The sequence below is a fragment of the Meriones unguiculatus genome, chromosome 14 (assembly GCF_030254825.1).
Source record: "Meriones unguiculatus strain TT.TT164.6M chromosome 14, Bangor_MerUng_6.1, whole genome shotgun sequence".
NCBI classification, from domain to species: Eukaryota; Metazoa; Chordata; class Mammalia; order Rodentia; family Muridae; genus Meriones; species Meriones unguiculatus.
Window position 1 is genome coordinate 37,192,462 of NC_083361.1, and position 23,556 is coordinate 37,216,017.

General features: G+C 38.6%; 1 protein-coding gene across 1 annotated transcript in view; it reads right to left on the reverse strand.

Annotated features, from left to right (window-relative positions):
* Window positions 1–272: 272 nt before the first annotated feature.
* LOC110543072 (vomeronasal type-2 receptor 116-like) overlaps window positions 273–23,556 on the reverse strand; it is a 48,362-nt gene continuing 25,078 nt past the window's right edge. The window contains exons 4-6 of the mRNA XM_060366261.1: window positions 20,711–20,938; window positions 6,982–7,105; window positions 273–1,177 (exon numbers count right to left, since the gene is read on the reverse strand). Of these exons, the coding sequence (XP_060222244.1) occupies window positions 273–1,177; window positions 6,982–7,105; window positions 20,711–20,938 (1,257 nt within the window). The remainder of the gene's footprint in view (window positions 1,178–6,981; window positions 7,106–20,710; window positions 20,939–23,556) is intronic.

Here is a 23,556-nt window from a genome sequence, read left to right on the forward strand (position 1 = left end):
CTTAAATTTTTTGCGCACTATTCAACTGACATCACAGCCATTCACCCAGATATTAAAATAAGAACTTTAAGTTTATTTTGCTTTTTTTATTTCAGAAAAGAACATGTCCACTCTGCACTATGTCCCATGATAATGCTATGAAATATCATTAGAGGAAACAGTGAACATCATTTTAGAAATAAATAGATATTGCACTATATTTGGTGCAATACAATATTTGGTGGTTATGCACCGATCTTATATTTGTCAGTTAGAATTAATGAAATATGAGTTTAGGAGTATGATTTCTCCCTGATCTTTTGAATAGAATTTCTGTCTGGTCTTAACAAAATTATGTACAACTTGGGAACAAAGATGCATCCCAGCATCCCTGCACTGGAAGCCAAGATAGAAAAAATCTCCACAGCTACCATGATCTTGCCCTTGGTGCTATGGTAAACAGGGAGGAAAGTGATCCAGACACTGCAGAACAACAGCATGCTGAATGTCAAGTACTTGGCTTCATTGAATGTGTCAGGCAGGTTCCTGGCCATGAAAGCCACAGTGAAGCTTCCCAGGGCCAGGCAGCCCAAGTATCCCAGGACACAATAAAATGCAACAACTGAACCCTTGTGGCAGACAATGAGGATGTGGCCATGCTCAGAGTGTGCATCAATATCAACATAGGGAGGAGAAACTCCCAGCCAGATTGAACAGAGAATAATTTGGATGAGGGTACAGAGGAGGATGATACAGTTAAGAGCCCCTGAAACCAGAAAGTACCTCATCCTTCTTCCATGAGCTGTGACTTTGAAAGCCAGAACCACAGTGATTGTTTTAGCTAACACAGTGGAAACAGCCACAGTGAATACAACTCCAAAAGTGATTTGCTGCAGGATACAGGTGACTGAGTTTGGATGACCAATGAAGAGCAAGGAACAGAGGAAACAGAGCATGAGTGACATGAGTAAGATGTAGCTCAGGGTGCGGTTATTGGCCTTCACGATGGCAGTGTCATTGTGTTTCAAAAATACTGCAAGAACCAGAGCTGTGAATGCAGAGCAGCACAAGGTCACTAAGGCCAGAGCCACCCCCAAGGGGTCTTTATAGCTCAGAAAGATCACAGCTTTGTGCATGCAGTGGGTCTGCTCTGTGTTGGCATACTGGTCTTCTGGACACTTCACACACTGATCCATATCTGATAGAGAAAGGAAAGATTTGTTAGTGTAGCTTCAGCATTTTTATTGATGAGACATTTCAAATAAGAGTCTTAGAGAAGTGTTGCAAGAGTGGTTGTACAGACCATAAGTTTACAAAAGCTAAAATCATTAAGAACGTGTGGCTGCGTATGGTTTAAAGTCATCAACCCCATACAGTCAGTGCCTCCCGAGTTTACTGTTTAATGCTGTCCTTATGGAGATGGAGGCTGTTTTCTAGTGGGACAAGACCTGTGATAGGCTTCCTAGTTCCAGTTCACCAGGCCACATACAATGACATAGAAGGAACAGTAAAAAGAAACTCATCAGGTTTTCTTTGTCTCTGTGTGTTTGTGTGTGTATAGGTGTGTCCATGTGAAAGTAAGCAGTGCTTATAAATTTGGTAATGATTTAGTTTATATAGGGGAAGTAGGAACATGAGGGTGAGAAATGAGAGTTATATAAATGCAATATTAATGTTTGAAAACTAAAAATTAAAATTACAATTATGTCCTTATTTATCTTCTCATCTGGCAGTAGGGACAAAGTGTTCCTCAGTCTTGTTCATGAGAAGCACCAAACCTATCAATGACGTTAAAAACCTCTGAACAGACTGAGCCCTATGTCTTGATTCCATCTTCTTGGGAAGCATCCACCCTCTTCCTACTTCCCTCATTTTCATCACTGTGAGACACAGACTCTGTGAATATACTCAGAGGTAAAATATATATTAATAACTAGAATGAGCAAAATGAAATAAGAACCCTCAAGCAAGAGTGGTAAACCAGATTTTTATTAACAGATCTTGCCTTGGGTGTATAAAAACAGCATAGGACACTGGTCATCTGTAAATAGTATGTAGGTAGGTTTGTCACACCAGTCCATCTGTCTTCACATTAGCAGAAGCCTTTCCTATGGGGCCTTCACCTGAGCTGGTGCTGAAGTCTGGACCTTAACTGAAGCTGTGGCCTCTGCCTTGGTTTGAAGCTTGGGTTTTGTTTGACAGAGCCTACAACCCTTGGCCATGTAGCTTCAAATCTGCTTTCCAAGCTTGGGGTATGCGATGAAAGCCAGATGCCTGAGTTTGTGGCTGGGGCCCTTTGGCACCTTTGGCTTAATGGTGGTAGGCTTCACAAAGGCCTTGATGGCTTCTGCTCACACACTCATTGCCTTTGCCTCGTTTGCCTGCATCTTCTTCAGGCCTTTCTTGTTGTGCTTCTCAGAAGAGCACATGTTCCTCTAGAACTTGGGGTAGACCCCTCTAAGAGATTTGTGTCTTTGTGTTGGTGGTTTCTTGATGCCATTTCTGTGCTATTTGTGGTACTGTCTGTGTGTGGTATAGTTCTTGGACTTGGTCATCTCTGCACAGTAACTGGTGGCTCCTGCAGCTTCTGAAACCAGAAGAGGTAACCCAGATTTGTGTGTGTGTGTGTGTGTTGTGCAGGATATGTAATTCCCAAATGGCAACTGTGTAAAATGTGATTGCAGTTGTCCTGAATCAATAGGTAATTGCCAAGAGATATGATGCACTTCCAGGATTTTAAGTCTTTTCATCTAACAATGCATTTATGGACAGCTGTCTTTAGTTAATTGGTTTAAACAACTGGAAAGTTGGTTCAGCTGTGAAGAGAATGTCCTGATCTTGCAGAAAACCTGAGTTTGGTCCCTGCACCTATGTCAGGTGTTTCACAACAGCTTTTATAACCATAGGGTTATTAGGTACCTCTCACTTGCATCTGCCCTTGAGTACACATAGCCTAACACCTCACAGATACACATAATTAAAGTAACAATAAAAACATTTTCTGTAAATTGTGTGGTATTTCTTAATGCAATTACCCATTGTTCTTACCTGTTTTTACATTTAAAATAATTTTATAGTTTTGGTTATGTGTCTAGCTTTGAACAGCTGAGCCATCTCTTCAGTACAGGCTGATCTATCAATGGAATCAAATCAAAGACCAAGAAATAAACCCACACAACTACCAAAAGTGGATTTTTGACAAAGAAGCCAATGCCATATAATGGAAAAAAAAAGCATCTTCAACAAATGGTGGAGCAGGAGATGGAGTAGGGAGGTAAACAAAAGTGGAGATCAGATGTGGGGATAATGGGGTTGGGAGGTGAGGGGGCCGAGAACAAGAAGAGAAACTGAGGAGGGACATCTCTTGGTCAGGGTGGAGGCCTGCTACAGGGTAGGCTCCTGGGAGGATATGTGTGTGATTCTAGCAGAGACTCCTAACAGCGTGGGGGCCATGAAGACTGAAGTGACCACCTCCTAGCCAGGCAGGACTAGTGGAAGGAGGGGAACAACAACCACCGACAAAACCTGTGAACTAAAAATTACCCTAAAGTGTAATTACACAAGAAATGTAAGGATAATGAGGGAATAAAGATTGAGGGAAAGTCCAAACAATAATTGGCCCAACCTGAAACCCACCCCGCAGGAGAGAGCCTGACACTACTCTGCTATGCCTTCAGACAGAAGCCTAACTTGACTGTTGTCTGGGAGGCTACAGCCAACAGTAGATTGAGACATATGCTGGGACTTGCAGCCACACATGGAGCAGAACTCTGGGGGTCATGCGGAAGTGTTGGGCGAAAGAAGGAAGGACCTGGAGGGGACAGGAACCTCATAAGAAGACCAACAGAGACAACTGACCCAGTCACATAGGGGCTTACAGAGACTGAGACATAAACCAAGGAACATGCATGATCTGGACCTAGGCCCCCTGCACACACGTAGCTGATGGGAAGCTTGGTCTTCAAATGGGGCACCTGGTGAGTGGAGGGGAGGCCTGTTTCTAACATGGACTCTATTGCTTGCTTTTGGATCACTTCCCCCTGGCAGGGCTGCCTTGCCTGGCCTCAGGGCACGAAGATAAGTGCAGTCCTGATGTGACTTGATGTTGGGGAAGGTTAATAAGGGGGGGAGGGGGCTCCTCTTTGTCTGGGAGAAAAGGGAGAGGGAAAGGGAAAGGAGAGGAAGCAGGGGAGAGTAGGAGGAGAGGAGGAAGGGGGCACACTTGGAATGTAAAGTAAATGAACTAATATAAAATTTAAAAAAATTCTCAATGTTCTGTGTCATAAAGGAAATGCAAATCAAAATGACTCTGTGATTCCATCTTGCACCAATCAGAATGGCTAAGGTTAAAACCTCAAGGGACGGCACATGGTGGGTGGTGTGGATGTGGAGAAAGGGGAACATTCCTTTATTGCTGGTGCAAGTGTAAACTTGTACAACAACTTTGGAAGTCAACCTGGTGCTTTCTCAGATAATTGGGACTAGCTCTACTTCAAAACACAGTCATACCACTCCTAGGCATAGACCCAGAAGTTTCTCTACCATACAACAAGGACATTTGTTCAGCTATATTCATAGTACCTTTATTTGTAATAGCCAGAAACTGGAAACAACCCAGATGTCCCTCAACCAAAGAATGGATAAAGAAACTGTGGTAATTTACACAATGGAATATGACTCAAGTATTAAGAACAGAAAAATCATAAAATTTGCAGGCAAATGGATGGAAATGGAAAAGACCATCTTGACTGAGGTAATCCAGACCCAGAAAGACACACATGGTATATACTCAGAAGCAGATATTAGCTGTATAGTACAGGATAACCACATTACAATTCACAGACCCAAAGAAGCTAAATAACGAGGCCCCAAGATGAAGTTGCTTGAATTTTACTCAGAAGACGAAATAGAATAGACATCAGAAGTGTTTGAAGAAACACACCAGGAGAGGAGAGGGAGTGTGAAGGGAAACAATAGTGCAGAGCAGATGTCGGGAGAGTGGGAGCAGGAGTGGAAAGACAGGGAATTTGCAAAGAGAGGGGAACCTGTGGACAGGAAATTTCTGAGACAAGTTGGAGACCTAAAACAGTGCAGACTCCAGGGAGGATATTGAGGCGACTATAACTGAGACCCATAGTAGTGGAGGGTCATGGAGACTAAAGAGACCACCCTCTAACTAGACAGGATTCCTGGGGGAGGGAGATGGAACACCAACTCACCTACAAACTATTGATTTGAAATTTACCCTGCCTACAAGCTGTGCAAGGATAAAGATAGATCAGAGAAAGAGGGAATGTCCAAGCAATCCCTGGCCCAACCTGAGACCTACTCCACTAGAGAGAGACAACCCCAAACACTAATAACATTCTACTATGCTTGCAGAAAGGCGCCTAGCATAGCTTTCTTCTGAGCAGCTCAGCCCAGCAAAGGGTTGAAACAGATGCTGGGACTCACAGCCAAAGATTATGCAGAGCTCAGGGAGTCTTGTGGAAGAATGGGGAAAGAACAGAAGGACCCAGAGGGGACAGGATATCCACAAGACCAATAGAGACAACTACCCTGGGCCCAGGAGGGCCAGCAGAGCCTGAAGCACCAACCAAGGACCATGCACCCACTGTATCTAGGCCCCCTACACATATGTACTCAGTGGGCATCTTGGTCTTCTTGGGTGTCCCTTTAAGCGAAGAGGGGGCTGTTTCTGGCATGGACTCTGTTGAATGCTTTTTGAACACTCTCAGTTGGTGGGGCTACCTTGCTAGTTGCTCAGTCCTGATGTGACTTGGAATGCTGGAGTAGGTTTGCTGGGAAGGGGAGCTCTCACTTGAGTAGGGGAGGGGGACGTGTGAGGGAGGGTGGGACCAGGAGAAGAGGAGAATAGAAACTAAGAATGAGGTGTAAAGTGAACAGCTAAATAAATAAAAGTAAAAAAAATTACAATTTTATTATACTCTGTTTAATTATTTCAGAGTACTTTGAAGTGCATAGATGTCAGAGCAGTTTTCTAGGAGTTGGTTACATGCTCCTACTACATGGGTCCTGGGCATGAACTCCAGTCATCAGTCTTAGTGACAAATGATTTAAATGTTGTATCATCTCATTTGCCAGAGAACTAGCATTTCATTACATAAGATGACAGGCAAAAGCAGAGAAAACCTATGCATTGGCCTTTTGCATATATCCAACCCTAAATATATAATCATTTGATTATTGCTCTGTTGGTGGCAATAAAATTTGAATATTTGTGACTAATTGCTTTCAGTACAAAATCATTATAATCTATTACTTCATGATTTAATTAATTGGGCACTTTATATAAAAACACTGAAAATACGACTCCTCATATTTTCTACATCATATGTTAACACTTATTCCCACCTTCCTAGATTCAAATCACATTTGAGAATAGGCTTCTCAAAATTGTACAAAATCTGTTTCATATTTAGCAGTTTGTGATAATTTTACAAGTAATATTTGACCTCTACATTAATTTTCAGAAGAAATGGATTTGGTGTCCAGCACCCTCATCACACAGTCCAGTGGGTCTGATGTCCTATTCTATTCCCCAAGGGCCCCTCTACATACAAGGTGTGCATAAATAAATGTAGGGACACACACACACGCAGAAAGAACTAATGCATTTTTAATAAGATTCGTGACTGAGATATTTTCTACATATTGTTTTAGAGGAGATTAATCACAAGAAAAGATTTTGTATAGAATGTGCTCACACTGCATTTTGACTATTAAAACTTTTTTTTTTTTTTTTTTTTTTTTTAGAAAATATGATCTGACAAAATTTCAGTGAATCAAAATCTAGGTCTAGGCATAAATATTTTTTTCTTTTTTGCTTAGGACATTGTTAATGTTTGATTCCTACAAAGACTACTGTAAAAATGGTATGTTTTATTTTTGCAGTTGCTTTTTCTAGGCTCCTTCAGCATCCCAGCGTGGGTGTGAGAGGAGTGGCAATGTGAAGGATTGACCACAGCAGCAAACACTCACTTGTCTCATTAGAAATTTCATTTTCTGGGCAGGGGATGCAATCAAAACAGCAGGCTGCCATTCCCTCCTTCCAGAATTTTCTGAACCCAGGACTGCAATCAGCACTGCATACAGAGGGCGGCATCTGAGAGAAATAACATACATGCTAATATCAGGAGTTTTACCCACTTCTTCCATAACTATATTCTATTAGCAAGTTGAGATATCAATAAGCGTATTTCATATACAGAAACTGAGGTAGCACTAGTCACTTAGGACTTTGTATAATGCCAAACCTGAATATATGGAAGCAAAATGATGAAAAGCTGAGTTCTTTACCAAATCCTACAAATTCAGGAGGAAGAGCTTTTAGAGTGCTTTGTGCATACACTACAGAGATTGCAACTTGGTTTTCTAGTTATTTTTCATCAAACTGACACAAAGTACAGTAAAAAGACAGAGGAGATGGAGGGAAGCTTAACTGAGAAATTCTTACTATCCAACAAGTGATCTTTAAGTTCTTGCCTTGTCTTTCCTTAACTATAGCCCTTCAGCCAAGTCAACTCTTCTTCCTACTTTGCTTAAGGTCAGTGTTTAATCACAGCAACAGAGTAGCAAGTTAGGACTAAAGGATATCTGAACAAGGAAACATCTCCTCTGTACCAGATAACAAACATGGCCTCCAATAAATTAATACTGCAAATCTTTACAACTCAGTGTAAAAAAAAAAAACAAAAACAAAACAAACAGCTGAAAAGACATATCCTGGACTATATAATGTGCTGAGTTGATGTGCAGGAAGCTTGAAGGTGAAGTATTTCCTGAAGTGCAAAGGCCTTACCGGGGAACCTGAGTAAAGTTAGTTTGTTTAAAGTTAATTGAAGGGTTTCTTAGGGTAAATCTGAACATGGTGATGGAGCTCTAAATGCTACATCAGAAATTTGCTGCTTCTTGAATGCTTACTTTCTTTTTTTTCTTTATTAATTACACTTTATTCACTTTGTATCCCCCCCTGTGGTTCCCTCCCTCCTCTCATCCCAATCCCTCCCTTCCTCCACCCTCTGCATGCATGCCCCTCCCCAAGTCCACTGTTAGGGGAGGACTTCTTTTTCTTCCTAGTCAATTAGGTCTCATCAGGAGTGGCTGCATTGTCTTCTTCTGTGGCCTGGTAATGCTGCTTCCTCCTCAGGGGGAGGTAATTAGAGAACAGGCCAATCAGTTCATGTCAGAGGCAGTCCCTGTTCCTATTACAATGGAACCCACTTGGATACTGAACTACCATGGGCTACATTTGTGCAGGGGTCTTAGGTTATCTCCATGCATAGTCCTTGGTTGGAATAGCAGTCTCAGGAAAGACCCCTGTGCTCAGATTTTTTGGTTCTGTTGCTCTCTTTGTGGAGTTCCTGTCCTCTCCAGATCTTGCTGTTTCCCACTTCTTTCCTAAGATTCCCTGCACTCTGCCCAAAAGTTGCCCATAAGTCTCAGCATCTACATTGATAGTCTGCAGGGCAGAGCTTTTGAGAGGCCCTCTGTGTCAGGCTCCTGACTTGTTCCCTCTTTTCTCCTTCTTCTGATATCCAGCCTCTTTGCCTTTCTGGATAGGAATTGAACCTTTTAGCAAGAGTCTTCCCTCTTGATTAGTTTCTTTAGGTGTACAGATTTTAGTAGGTTTATTCTATATTATATGTCTATATGAGTGAGTATATACCGTGTGCATCTTTCTGCTTCTGGGATAGCTCACTCACGATGATCTTTTCCAGATACCACCAATTACCTACAAATTTCATGATTTCCTTGTTTTTAATTGCTGAGTAATATTCCATTGTGTAGATATACCACAATTTATGCATCCATTCCTCCAGTGAGGGGCATCTGGGCTGTTTCCAGCTTCTGGCTATTACAAATAAGGTTGCTACAAAATGCTCAACCTCATTAGCCGTCAGGGAAATGCAAATCAAAACGACCCTAAGATTTCACCTTACACCCATCAGAATGGCTAAGATCAAAAACTCAAGAGACAACACATGCTGGAGAGGTTGTGGAGAAAGGGGAACCCTCCTCCACTGCTGGTGGGAATGTAAACTTGTATAACCACTCTGGAAAGCAATCTGGCGCTTTCTCAAACAACTAGGAATAGCGCTTCCTCAAGATCCAGCTATACCACCCCTAGGAATATATCCAAAAGATTCTCAAGTACACAATAAGGACATTTGCTCAACCATGTTTGAATGCTTACTTTCAATCCTTCATTCAGTATTAAGGTCTATGTCTAAACCACATTGTCACTGATGCTGTCCTCATGTGCTCCACAAATACAGTTTTAACTACAACTTTTCTTTTTATTGTGGTTGTGAAACAGGGTCCCAGGGAACATTTTTCCCTCTTTTTTGTATATATTTCCCCATTTATTTTGGCACTTGGTAAGATTTTAATGACTATTTTAAAGAAGAGTGGAGAAAATACACTCTAATGTCTGTTCCTTTTTTTTTTTTTTTTTTTTTTTTTTAAGGCAGGTGCTCTATGTCTGCTGTGCCAGCCTTGGGTTAGCTGTATTGGCCAGACTGTCTACATGTGGACACAGATCTTACTACCTTTGCCTACAAAGTGTTTGAATTAAAGAAATGCACACACTTACCTGGCCTGTTTTTTATTTGAATGGAAAAATTTTAATTTTTCTCTCTAACTAGTACAATCTGTTTACCATAAAAAAACCTTAATCTGTCAAGGCGTGTTCTTTTTATTCTGTCAGGTTTTGTTTGTTTTGTTTTTTAACTCTGAATGGATAATGGAATTCTGTTTTTAAATTTTATTTATTTTTCCTTTTTATTAATTTATTTTACATCTTGGTTACAGGCTTCTCCCACCTCTCTTCCCATTCCTACCCTTCCTCCTGCATAGCCTTTCCCTTATTCCTCAGAAAAGGGGAGGCACGCACCCAGATACCCCAGCTCATCTATTCACATGATGGCTGAGTTCTTTTTTCTCCCCTGTGGCTGATAGGAAAACCCTATCGGGTTGAATTGATCAAAATCAAGGCAACATAGTTCATGACTGAGATTTCCTCCCTTTCCCTAACTAGTTGGGCCCACATGAGGCCTAAGACTCCTATCTGTCTTATCTTCTTGATATCTGTGCATTGTAGTATGCCTATCCTGTGCTTTAAGACTAAAATCTGCTTATAACTGAGTATATACCATGTGTGTCTTGCTGGATCTGTATTACTCCACCTAGTATGATCTTTCCTAGTTCCATCCATTTGCCTGCAAATTTCATGATTTCCTTGTTTTTAATTGCTGAGTAGTATTCCCTTGTGTAAATGTACCACAGTTTCTGTATTCATTTCTCCGTTAATGGACATCTGGGTTGTTTCCAGTTTCTGGCTATTACGAATAAAACTGCTATGAACATGGTTGATCGAATGTCCTTGTGGTATAGTGGAGCATCTTTCGGATGTATTCCCAGGAATGATAGAGCCGGGTCTTAAGGCATGGCTATTGCCAGTTGTCTGGGAGAGCAGTGCCAGATTGATTTCCAGAGTGGTTGTCCTGTGCACTAGCACCAGCAGTGGAGGAAGGTCCCCTTTCTCCACATCCTTCCCAGCATGTGTTGTCACATGAGTTTTTGGTCTTAGCTATTCTGAAAGGTGTAAGATGGAATCTCAGAGTTTTTTTGATTTGCATTTTCCTGATGACCTAGGACATTGAGTATTTCTTTAAGTGCTTTTCCGCCACTCAAGATTCCTCTGTTGAGAATTCTGTTTAGCTCTGTCTCCCATTTCTAAAGTGCATTATTTGGTGTGTTGGTGTTTCTTTTCTTGAGTTCTTTATATATTTTTTAATATATTAGCCCTCTGTAAGATGGGCTAATCTAACAGACTGGAGATCTTTTTCCAGTTCGCAGGTTGTCGTTTTGTTCTGATAACAGTGTCCTTTGCTTTACAGAAGCTTTTCAGTTTCATCAGGTCCCATTTATTGATTGTTGATCTCAGTGCCTGTGCTGTTGCTGTTCTGTTCAGGAAGTTGTCTCCTGTGCCAATGAGTTCAAAGCTCTTCCCCACTTTTTCTTGTAACAGATTTAGTGTATCTGGTTTTATGTTGAGCGAGGTCTTTGATCCACTTGGATTTTAGTTTTGTGCAGGGTGATAAACATGGAACTATTTGGTTTTTGCTACATGTAGTCATGCAGTAACACCAGAACCATTTCTTGAAGATGCTGTCTTTTTTCCATTGTATGGTTTTGGCCTCTTTGCCAAAATCAAGTATCTGTAGGTGTGTGGGTTTATTTCTGGATGTTCTGTTCAATTCCATTGATCCACTGTTCCGTTTCTATGCCAGTACCATGTAGTTTTAATTTTTTTATTTTTTATACTCTTTAAAAATTTTATTTTTATTAATTACAGTTTATTCACTTTGTATCCCCGCTGTAGCCCCACCCTTATTCCCTCCTAATCCCACCCTCTCTCCTTCCCTCATCTCCTATCCCCAGTCCACTGATAGTGGAGGACTGATAGTGGAGGATCTCCTCCCTTTTCATCTGATCCTAGCCTATCAGGTCTCATGAGGACTGTCTTTCATAGTCTTCCTCTCTGGCCTGGTCAGGCTGCTTTCTCCTCAGGGGGAGGTGATCAAAGAGTCATCCACTGAGTTCATGTCAGAGACAGCCCCTGCTCCCCTTATTAGGGAGCCCATTTGGAGACTGAGCTGCCACTGGCTACCTCTGTGCTGGGGGTCGAGGTTATCTCCATGAATGGTTCTTGGTTGGAGTATCAGTCTTAGAAAAGACCCCTAGGCCCAGATTTTTGAATCTGTTGTTCTCCTTGTTGAGCTCCAGACCCTTCCAGGTGTTTCTATCTCCCCCTTCTTTCGTAAGATTCCCTGCACTCTGCGCAAAGTTTGGCTATGAGTCTCAGCATTGCTTTAATACCCTGCTGGGTAGAGTCTTTCAGAGGCGCTCTGTGTTAGGTTCCTGTCTTGTTCATTATTTTAAGCTTCTTCCAATGTCTATCCAATTTGCCTTTCTGAATGAAGATTGAACTTCTTAGGCAGGTTCCTCCTTCTTGCTTATGTTCTTCAGGTATACAGATTTAGGCATGATTATGTTATATTAGGTCTAAAATCCACTTATAAGTAAGTATAAACTGTGTGTGTCTTTCAGCTTCTGGGATACCTCACACAGGATGATATCTTCTAGTTCCCACCATTTGTCTGCAAATTTCACGATTTCCTTGTTTTTAATTGCTGAGTAGTATTCCATTGTGTAAATGTACCACAATTTCTGTATCTGTTCCTCAGATGAGGAACATATGGGTTGTTTCCAGGTTCTGGCAATTACAAATAAAGCTGCAATGAACATGGTTGAGCAAATGTCCTTGTTGTATACTTGAACTTATTTTGGATATATGCCTAGGAGTGGCATAGCTGGATCTTGAGGTAGCACTATTCCTAATTGTCTGAGAAAGTGCCAAATTGATTTCCAGAGTTGTTGTACAAGTTTACATTCCCACCAACAGTGGAGGAGGGTTCTCCTTTCTCCACATCATCTCCAGCATGGGTTTTCAGTTGAGTTCTTGATTTTAGCCATTCTGATGGGTGTAAGGTGAAATCTCATGGTTGTTTTGATTTGCATTTCCCTGATGAGTAAGGATGTTGAGCATTTTATTAATTGTTTCTCTGTCATTCGATATTTCTCTATTGAGAATTCTTTGTTTAGCTATGTACCCAGTTTTTAAAATTGGATTACATGATTTGTTGCTTTTTAACTTCTTTAGTTCTTTATACATTCTGTCAGATATAGAATTGGAGAAGATCCTTTTCCAATCCATAGGTTGTCATTTTGCTTTGACCACAGTGTTCTTCACTTTACAGAAACTTTTCAGTCTCACGAGGTCCCATTTATTGATTTTTGATCTTAGAGCCTGTGCTGTTGGTGTTCTGTTGAGGAAGTTGTCTCCTGTACCAATGAGCTCAAGGTTCTTCCCCACTTTTTCTTCTAAGAGGTTTAGTGTGTCTGGTTTTATGTTGAGATCTTTGATCCACTTGGACTGTAGTTTTGTGCAGGGTGATAAATATGGATCTATTTGCATTTTCCTACATTTAGATATCCAGTTAGACCAGCACCATTTGTTGAAGATGCTGTGTTTTCTCCATTGTATGGTTTTGGCATCTTTGTCAAAGATCAGGAGTCCATAAGTATGTGGGTTTATTTCTGTGTCTTCTATTCGATTCCATTGATCCACCATTCTGTTTCTATGCCACTACTATGCAGTTTTTATTACTGTTGCTCTATAGTACAGCTTGAGATCAGGGATGGAGATACCTCTAGAAGATCTTTTATTGTAGAGGATTGTTTTAGTGATTCTGGGTTTCTTTTTATTCCATATAAAGTTGAGAAATTTTCTTTCAAGTTGTGTAAAGAATTGTGTTGGTATTTTGATGGGAATTGCATTGAATCTGTAGACTGTTTTTTGCAGGATGGTCATTTTCACTATGTTAATCCTACCAATCCATGAGCATGGAGATCTTTCTATCTTCTGATATCTTCTTCAATTTCTTTCTTCAGAGACTTGAAGTTTTTTTCAAACAGGTCTTTTACTTGCTTGGTTAGAGTCACCCCAAGGTACTTTATGTTATTAGTGGTTATTGTGAAGGGTGTTGTTTCCCTGATTTCTTTCTCGGCTCTTTTGTCTTTGGTATACAGAAAGGCTTCTGGTTTTTTTGAGTTAATTTTGTATGCTGCCACTTTGTTGAAGGTGTTTATCAGCCGAAGGAGTTCTCTGGTTGGATTTTTGGGGTCGCTCATGTATACTATCATATCATCTTTGAATAGTGAAACTTTGACCTCTTCCTTTCCAATTTGTATCTCATTGATCTCCTTTAATTGTCTTATTGCTCTAGCTAGGTCTTCTAGTAATATGTTGAAGAGATATGGAGAGAGTGGGCAGTCTTGCCTTGTCTCTGATTTTGGTGGAATTGACTTAAGTTTCTCTCAATTTAGTTTGATGTTGGCTATAGGCTTGCTGTATATTTTCTTTACTGTGTTTAAGTATGTGCCTTGTATCCCTGATCTCTCCAAGACTTTAAACATGAATGGCTGTTGGATTTTGTCAATTGCTTTTTCAGCATCTAGGGAGATGATCATATGGTTTTGCTCCTTCAGTTTGTTCATATGGTGGATTACATTGATGGATTTCCATATATTGAATCACTCCTGCATGCCTGGGATGAAGCCTACTTAGTCATGTTGGATGATATCTTTTATGTGTTCTTGGATTCAGTTTGCAAGTATTTTAATAAGGATTTTTCATCAATGTTCATAAGAGAGTTAAGTCTGAAGTTCTCTTTTTTTTGTTGGGTCTTTGTGAGGTTACGTATCAAGGTGACTGTGGCTTCATAGAATGAGTTTGGTAATATTCCTTCTATTTCTATTTTATAGAATAGTTTGAAGAGTATTGGTAATAGCTCTTCTTTGAAGGTATGGTAAAATTCTGCCCTGAAGCCATGTGGCCCTGAGCTTCTTTTGGATGGGAAAGTTTTGATGACAGCTTCTATTTCCTTAGGGGATATAGCACTATTTAATTGATTTACCTGGTCTTGATTCAGCTTTGTTAAGAGGAATCGATCAAGAAAATTGTCCATTTCATTTAGATTTTCAAATTTTCTGGCATATAGACTTTTGCAGTACAACCTATTGATTGTTTGGATTTCCTTGGTGTCTGTTGTTATGTTCCCCTTTTCATTTTGGATTTTGTTGATTTGGATAGTGTCTCTCTGCCTTTTGGTTATTTCTGCTAAAGGTTTATTTATCTTGTTGGTTTTCTCAAAAAAGCAACTCTTGGTTTCATTGATTCTTTGAATTGTTTCATTTGTTTCTAAATTATTGATTTCAGCCCTGAGTTTGATTATGTCCAGCAGTTTACTTTTCTAGTGTGTGTCTGCTTCTTCTTTTTTTTTTTTTTCCTCTAGGGCTTTCATGTGAGACATTAAGTTGCTTGAATGAAATATTTCAAATTTCTTCTGTTAAGTTGCTGATATGAGATCTCTCAAAAAAGCTTTTTAAGGCACTAAGTGCTGTGAACTTTAAGGCACTTAGTACTATGAACTTTCTTCTTAGCACCACTTTCATAGTGTCCCAAAAGTTTAGGTAAGTTTTGCCCTCATTTTCATGAACTTGAGGAAGTCTCTAATTTGTTTCTTTATATTTTCCCTCACCCTGTGATCATTGAGCAGGGAATTGTTCAGTTTAAATGAGTGTGTAGACTTTTTATTGTTTCTGTTATTGTTGAGGTCTAGCTTTAATTCATGGTGATATGATAAAGAATACTAGGTTAATTCAATTTGCATATATCAGTTGAGGTTTGCTTTTGTGATAAAATAGACGGTCATTTTTGGAGAAGGTTCCATGGTGCTGGGAAAAAAAATTATGTTCTTTTGTGTTTGGGTGAAAAGTTCTTTAGACATCTGTTAAGTCCATCTGATTCATAATCTCTGTTAACCTCATTATTTCTCTATTTAGCTCCTGTCTCAATGATCTGTTCATTGGTAAGACTGTTGTGTTGAAGTATCCCACTATTAATGTGTTGGGATTGAAGTTTGATTTAAGCTTTAACGTTTCTTTTACAAATGCAGATGCCCTTGTATTAGGGGCATAGATGTTCAGGATTGTAATGTACTCTTGGTGGATTTTTTCTTTGATGAGAATGAAAGGAAAATTAATCTCTTTTGATTAATTTTGTTTGAAAGTCTATTTCATTAGATATTAGAATGGCTATTCCAGCTTGCTTTTTATGTCCATTTGCTTGGAAAACTTTTTTCAGCCCTTTACTCTGAGATAGGGTCTATCTTTGTTGCAGAGTTGTGTTTCTTGAATGTAGCAGAATGTTTTATCCTGTTTCCAGAACGATTCTATTAACTATTAACTTGTGTCCTTTTAGTGGAGAGTTGAGACCATTGATGTTGATAGGTATTAGTAACCAATGAATGTTACTTCCTTTCATTGTGGAGTTGGTAGTGATAGTGTGTGTGTGTGTGTATGTGTGTGTGTATACTTGTTTTCTTTTGAAATTTTTGTTGTGAGGTTATTTATGTCCTGTGTTTTCTTGGCTGTAGTTGATTTCATTAGATTGGAGATTTCCTTCTAGTATCTTCTGTAGGGTTGGGTTGCTGTGTAGATATTGTTTAAGTTTGGTTTTGTCAGGTATTATTTTGTTTTCTCTATCTATGTTGATTGAAAGTTTTGCTGGGTATAGTAGTCTGGTTTGACATCTGTCCAGGCCCTTCTGGTTTTCACGGTTTCTGCTGAGAATTCTGGTATGATTCTGATAGGTCTACCTTTGTATGTTAGTTGGCCTTTTTCCCTTGCACCTTTTAATATTTTTCCTTGTTCTGTAGATTTAATGTTTTGACTATTATGTGGCTTGAGAAATTTCTTTTCTGGTCTAGTCTATTTGGTATTCTGTAAACCTCTTGTATGTTTAAGGGCGTCTCTTTCTTTAGGTTAGGGAAAATTTTCTCCTATGATTTTCTTGAAAATATTTTCTGGATCTTGGAGCCTGTCTTTTTGTCTATTTTGATTATTCCTATTTTCATCCTTTCATGGTGTCCTTGATGTCTTGGATGTTTTTTTGTCAGGAACTTTTCCAATTTTATTTTTTCTTTGAGAGATGTATCAATTTCTTCAGTTATATCAACACCTGAGATGTTTTCCTCCATCTCTTCATTCTGTTGGTGATGCTTACCTCTGTGGTTCCTGATGTCTTCTCTAAGTTTTCCATCTCCAGAGCTTTCTCAGCTTGTGTTTTCTTTATTGATTCTAATTCCATTTTCAGGTCTTAAATACTTTTATTCATTTCCTTAACCTGTTTGATGGGGGTTTCCTGTCTGTCTTTGATGGCCTCTATTTGTTTGGATGTATTTTCCTGTATTTATTTGAAAGATTTGTTTGTTTCCTTTTTAAATGCTTCCAATAATTGCATAAGCATAGATTTAAGGTCATTTTCCTCTGTTTCAGCTGCATTAGAATATCCATTGGTTTTTTTTTAATTTTATTTATTATTTTTTTTGTTTCTAGTGGAGCCATGATGTTTTGGTTTTTGTTGATTGTGTTCTTACACTGGCCTTTAGCTATCTAGTTGTCTGTAGCCTTGGTTGTTTGTTCCTGGAACCTTCATGAAGACTGAATACACCAATTTCTGGAGTCTGGAGCAGTCTTCAGGATGATGAGAGAGGTTTAGGGGAACAAGAATGGGTGCTGGTGTTTTCGATGCAGTCATGCTTTGGTGGGTTTTTCTTAGGCAGGGTGCATGCAAGGGTGCCTTAAAGGGCATGCAGAAGACAGCTGAGCTGGGCTTATAGTCTTACCAGACACTGTGCTCCTCAGACTCAGATTTGTCTAGGCTCTGTCATCTTGGATCAGGTTGTTCACCTGATATCTACAGGGGCACCAGTAGAACCAAGGTTTGGAGGATGGGATGTTGTTGCAGGAATCCAGATGATGTCCTCAGAGGAACTGGAGTGATCCGATGTCTGGCTGTTGGAGCTGAGAGTTCCACACTGGTTTGAATATACGGGAAGGTCAGAGCAATCACAGTTTGTGACTCCTGAACCTGGGAGTTGGCCATGAGGGGCCTGGATCAGATCATTCTCAACTCCCAAGAGAACCCATTCAGTCAGGGAAGCAAAAAAGTCAGTGTTTTGGTTTACTGATGGGTTTTGCAGTCTCTGATCTTCTGCCCCTTAGATACAGTACACACTGGTTGCTGTCATCTTGGAACTGCCCAGATGACAGATTTCTTTAAAGGCCTTTTATGCATGTTTTTGAATAATCATGCCATTCCATCTTAGAGTGTATTTACAGGAAGTATCTCGCTTAACTGATCTGCGTTTGCGGAATCATGCTTCTATCCCTTGAAAAAAGAACACTTGGGTGCAGAGACTGACCATTCTGTTTTGTTGTTGAGTTCTCTTGGTAGGTGTTTAGTCAAGAATTTTTCCATCCATGTCCATCAAAGGGATTGTTCTCTCATTTTCATTTTTTGATTCCAGTTCTTTACAATGTTTCCTCCCCATTTTTATAGACGGATTCTGTTCTCAGTTATAAATAACATTTGTCCCCATGGATATAACAAAAGAATGTTGTTTTTGTTTTGTTTTGTTTTAATTACCAAATATTGTTGTCAGTGGCTTTTTTTTTAGAGATTGTGATCATTAACAACAAATTATTATTGAAAATTGTTTGGTACATATTGTCTATTTATTGTTATTGCAATATTTGTTACTTTTCTAATATTTTTTTTTCTCTGGAGTTTAGTGCTGTCTCTATGTTCCTTTGACATCTTTTGTTCATCTTGTGAAGGGGTTACTCTAGTGTCTTTCAGAGTGCTCTTTCAGTGGTTATGAATTTCTGTACTTGTGTTAATTATTAAACTTTATTCTGTATTCTTCAATTTTTAGGAATAACCTTGCTGGGCATAGTTGCTGAGGTTGGCAGTTATGTCTTGATATATCAGTGTTGCTCTCCTCTTTTAAGAATAGTGACATTTGCTGTTTTACAGATGGAGCCTTTCCATGACACAGTCTTTTGTCCTGCAGCTTTCATTTTCATCTCTTTGTTACAAAATGATTTTTAAGTTAAATATGTCAAAGGTAGTTTCCTTACTGATGTTGAGTGTTTAGTATTTAAATAACTATTGTATCTTGATGGCCACACATCTCATGAAAATTTACAACTACATTTTACTGAATATAGTGTTGATGATTTGAGTGTGTCTTCTCCTCCTGTGCACATAGTTTGTAAGGTTGATCTTTTAATTAGAACCACTTGGTCTCCTATGTTTTTAAATCTTCTGTGTTGCTTTATCTTTGTCATGGTTTAGAATTTTCTAACACATATGAATAATCTTTGAGCTTTGCCATCCTGCCTTCATCTTGAATTATTCTATTGGTGAGAATTTTTACTTAGAATTTAATTTCCTTTTTCCTTTACATATTTTTGTTTGAATATTTACATTATTTTGTACCTTTATGAGATTCTTTTTTCACATCCTCTTTCATTGTGTAATTGTATGCAAGGTTTTGTGATCTCATTGAATTATTCCAGAGTTAATTTTTCTCTTCTCTTTTGATTTTTCACAAAAATTCTTATAATCATTCTTTGAAACTTTTATTTGTAATGTCGTTGAACATACTCTCATTTATGTCTCTAACTGTAACATTTTGAGGCATGTTGCTTTGATATCATCATTTTTTAAGTTTGTTTCTGTATGTATCCTGTTATGCATATCTGGGAGCAGAACACTGACTGTATAGTTTTTAATCTTGTTTATTTATTTATTTATTTTTCTTTTTAAAATTTTTTTCATTTAATTTTTATTAATTACACTTTAATAATCTTGTTTATTATTCCAGGGGATGCTCTTGTAATGCTAAAGTGAGCTGTCATTAGAACACACATGAAATTTCATCTCTGCCATTGAATGGATATGTAGATCACTAGCTACACTTTCAGCTCATGTGATCTTTTGCCCAAGAATGATTGCCCACATCACTCTGGGGAAAGAATTTTAACTATAAATGTCACACTATATGAATAACCTGAGATATTACTTATGATCTAGCTTGAAGAATGTCTGAACTTCACTTCTTTAAAATTTAAACAACTTTGGAGTTGGGTAGTTAGAATAGAATACCTTAAAACCAACCACATCAAAATGTATATACCCTATGATATATATTATACCCTAAAGCCATGATGGGATATTTTATGTTCAAATTTCCTCATAGCTAAATTTATATTATTACCAATACTTCTCGGTATAGTGAAGGAAACTAGACATAGTCTTATTAGTTTGAAAGAGATATGCAGGAATTAAGGGAACCAAGCAAGGATACTATAGCAAGCAATTTCTTTTCCATGGCATAATTTAGGGTTGGAGAGATGGCCAAAATCTCATTAACAGCTGAATTTTTTTGCACCCACTGTGTACCACTAAGCTATCTCAAGTTCCCAGGTATTCAATCACTCTACTAGTGTCCACATGCTTCACATATGATAGTGTTGAATGGACAGGCATGCATACAAAACACCCATACACATATAAAAGAAGAAAAGAAAGAAAATACAAAGTTATATTTCATAGAATATCTGATATGTATGAAAATGTTAATTTTTGATTAGATTAATTTTGATAACATTTTAGGGCCTCATTGTAAAAAGGCTTAAATAAAATTATAAAATAAAAATTAATGATTGCATTTGAAAAAGTACTTTGTATTTTTAATTTACTCCATCTTTACAATTAGCCTCAGCCTCTTAAAAAACTCTTTCACATTTCAGCATAAGGGAGAAAATCACTGTATAGTAACTAGAATGGTACCATGAAGACATTGCTCACTTCACTGAAAATAATATCAATGAGTGTTCAAAACAGTTTTATATTCCTATTAAAAATAAAACAGGTTCTGAGATAATAAAGTACACTGTATATACTGTACGTTTGAAATCCTCAAATAAATAGAAATGTCACATCTAAAACAGTGAAAAGAAGTAATGTAATATAGGAAGCTAGAGGTAAGTTTCTTAAGTAACATTTTTTTAATTTTTAATTTTTATATTAATTACACTTTATTCAGTTTGTATCCCTTAAGTAACAATTTATCACATTTTGCTAAATCATAATAAAGTATTAATGGATCCACTAAGCACACAGTGATTACTGCTGTGCAATGAAAAATTGATTCAGTTACTTAAAACCCACCTGTCTACTTCCTGTGGCCCACTCTATCATGTCTTCAGATAAATGCAGCTGTTGACCATGTGGGAAATATGGGCTAAACTTTCCTATCTTCACCTTAAGTCCAAGGCCATGTGGGAAATTTCTAATGTGGAAGATGTCACACTCTTCCTGTAGTTTTTCCTTCTGGTTCATATTCACTTTATCTCCAATAGGACTAGTGAAGTGGGTCTTTCTCAGAATGGAGTGCATCTAAAAGAGAGACAAGGGTCTGTAGTCTATATGTCCTTTATTGGTGTGAAAAAAACTGAGGAAGTTAAACAGCAACAAATCAATAATCCAATTAAAAATGGGGTATTGAGCTAAACAGAGAATTCTCAATAGAGGAATACCAAATGACAAAGAAACACTTAAAGAAGTGCTCAACATCCTTAGTCATCAGGGAAATGCAAATCAAAATGACCCTGAGATTTCACTTTATAACCCATCAGAATGGCTAAGATCAAAAATTCAAGTGGCAACCCATGCTGGAGAGGATGTGGAGAAAGGGGAACCCTCCTCCACTGCTGCTGGGAATGTAAATTTGTACAACCACTCTGGAAATCAATGTCACTCTTTCTCAGACAATTAGGAATAGTGCTTCCTCAAGATCCAGCTATACTACTCCTAGGTATATATCCAAAAAGATGCTCAAGAATACAATAAGGATATTTGCTCAACCATGTTTGTAGCAGCTTTATTTGTAATAGCCAGAAGCTGGAAACAACCAAGATGCCACTCAGTTGAGAAATGGATACAGAAATTGTGGTACATATACACAATGGAATATTACTCAGCAATAAAAAACAAGGAAATCATGAAATTTGTAGGCAAATGGTGGGAACTGGAAAAGATCGTCCCAGCAGCAGAAAGACACACAGGGTACATTATATACTCACTCATAAGAGGATATTAGATATATAATATAGGATAAACATACTAAAATCTGTACACCTAAAGAAACTAACCAAGAAGGAGGGCTCTGGCTAAGATGTTCAATCATTATTCAGAAAGGCAAAGAGGATGGACATTAGAAGAGGGAGAAAACAGAGAACAGGATGGGAGCCTATCACAGAGGGCCTCTGAAAGTCTCTACTCTGAAGGGTATCAAAGCAGATGCTAAGACTTATAGCCATTTTGGACAGAGTGCAGGGAATCTTATGAAAGAAGGGGGAGACAGTAAGACCTGGAGAGGACAGGAGCTCCATAAGGAGACCAACACAACCAAAAAATCTGAGCCAAGGTGTCTTTTCTGAGACTGATACTCCAACCAAGGACCATTCATAGAGATAACCTAGAATCCCTGCACAGATGTAGCCCATGGCAATTCAGTGTCCAAGTAGGTTCCATAGTAATGGGACTGTCTCTGACATGAACTGAATGACCTGCTTTTTTATCACCTCCCCCTGAGGGGGGAGCATCCTTACCAGGCCACAGAGGAAGACAATGCAGCTACTCCTGATGAGAGTTGATAGACTAGGATCAGAAGGAAGGGGAGGAAGACCTCCCCTATCAGTGGACTTGAGGAGGGGCATGGGTCAAGAAGGGGAAGGGAAGGTGGAATTGGGATGGGAGGAGGGAAGGAGCTACAGGGGGGATACAAATTGAATAAAGTGTAATTTATAAAAATAAAAAAGAGAAAATATATTCTCATTCATCAGAAAGACAACTTTGTTGAAGGTATCCAGGGGAAAATCTCAATGAAAGCAAAATGATAAATTATTTCATCATAATGTTTGCAGAATTTTAGTTCGCTGAAAGTAATAAAACAAACAAAATCATAGGTGTAAATGTAGACACCAAATATAGATGTGGAACACACATGTCTCTGGACAGAGAGATACATCCATATGGATATACACAAGTAATATGGTCTCACATTTATTTGCACACATATCAACACTCATGCCTAGACACACTTATGAATATACAGTCACAAACACACAGACATATGCACCCTAAAAGACACACAAGAAACAGTGAAAACACATACATAAGCACACACACACACATGCACAGACAAATGCACACAGGGTGACATAATGAGATAGAAACACCCACACAGAGAGACGCTGACACAAAGACAGATTTATGTTCACAACATCCAGTGACAGTTCAACACACACATACACACACACACACACACACACACACAGAGCAACACAGGTATACATATAAACAAGGCTATACACAGAAACACAAAAACACATATTCAGGAATACAAAGACATATGCACTGACAAATACATTCAGAAGAAGAATACATTCAGAATACATTCAGAAGAATACATTCAGAAAAATACACAAAGACAGAAACAAACAGAGAGACATTGAAACACAAATCAATTTATGCTCATTTTCACAGAGAGTTAGCAGGACAGAAACACACATGCACACAAACACAAACATCAACACAGATATACAGAAACACTCATAGAAACACAATCACACTGGAAAACATAACATTCAAGCACATGAACATATGTCTGTTACTGAACTCAGTAACAGCACTATTTTCTGTGTAATTACTCTCAGCCTCTGAGGAAGGTCTCCAGAGATCTACAGTTGGGACAGAATCAGTTGTGAAAACTTGAGAAAACCTTCCCTTGCAATTATTAACTCAAATTTAGCAATTAATAAACAAATGTTAATCTTATCATGGGAAAGATTAATGAGGAAGGACAGATTACTTCTCCAATAGTAGAACAGGTATGATTATATTTAGGTGCTCTGTGACAGAATCATTGATTTTTCACAGGAACATAGTGTCTTTGACTCCACCGCCTTTCTATTAGAGATTTATCCAAATCTCTAGATTTAGTTTGTCAGCAT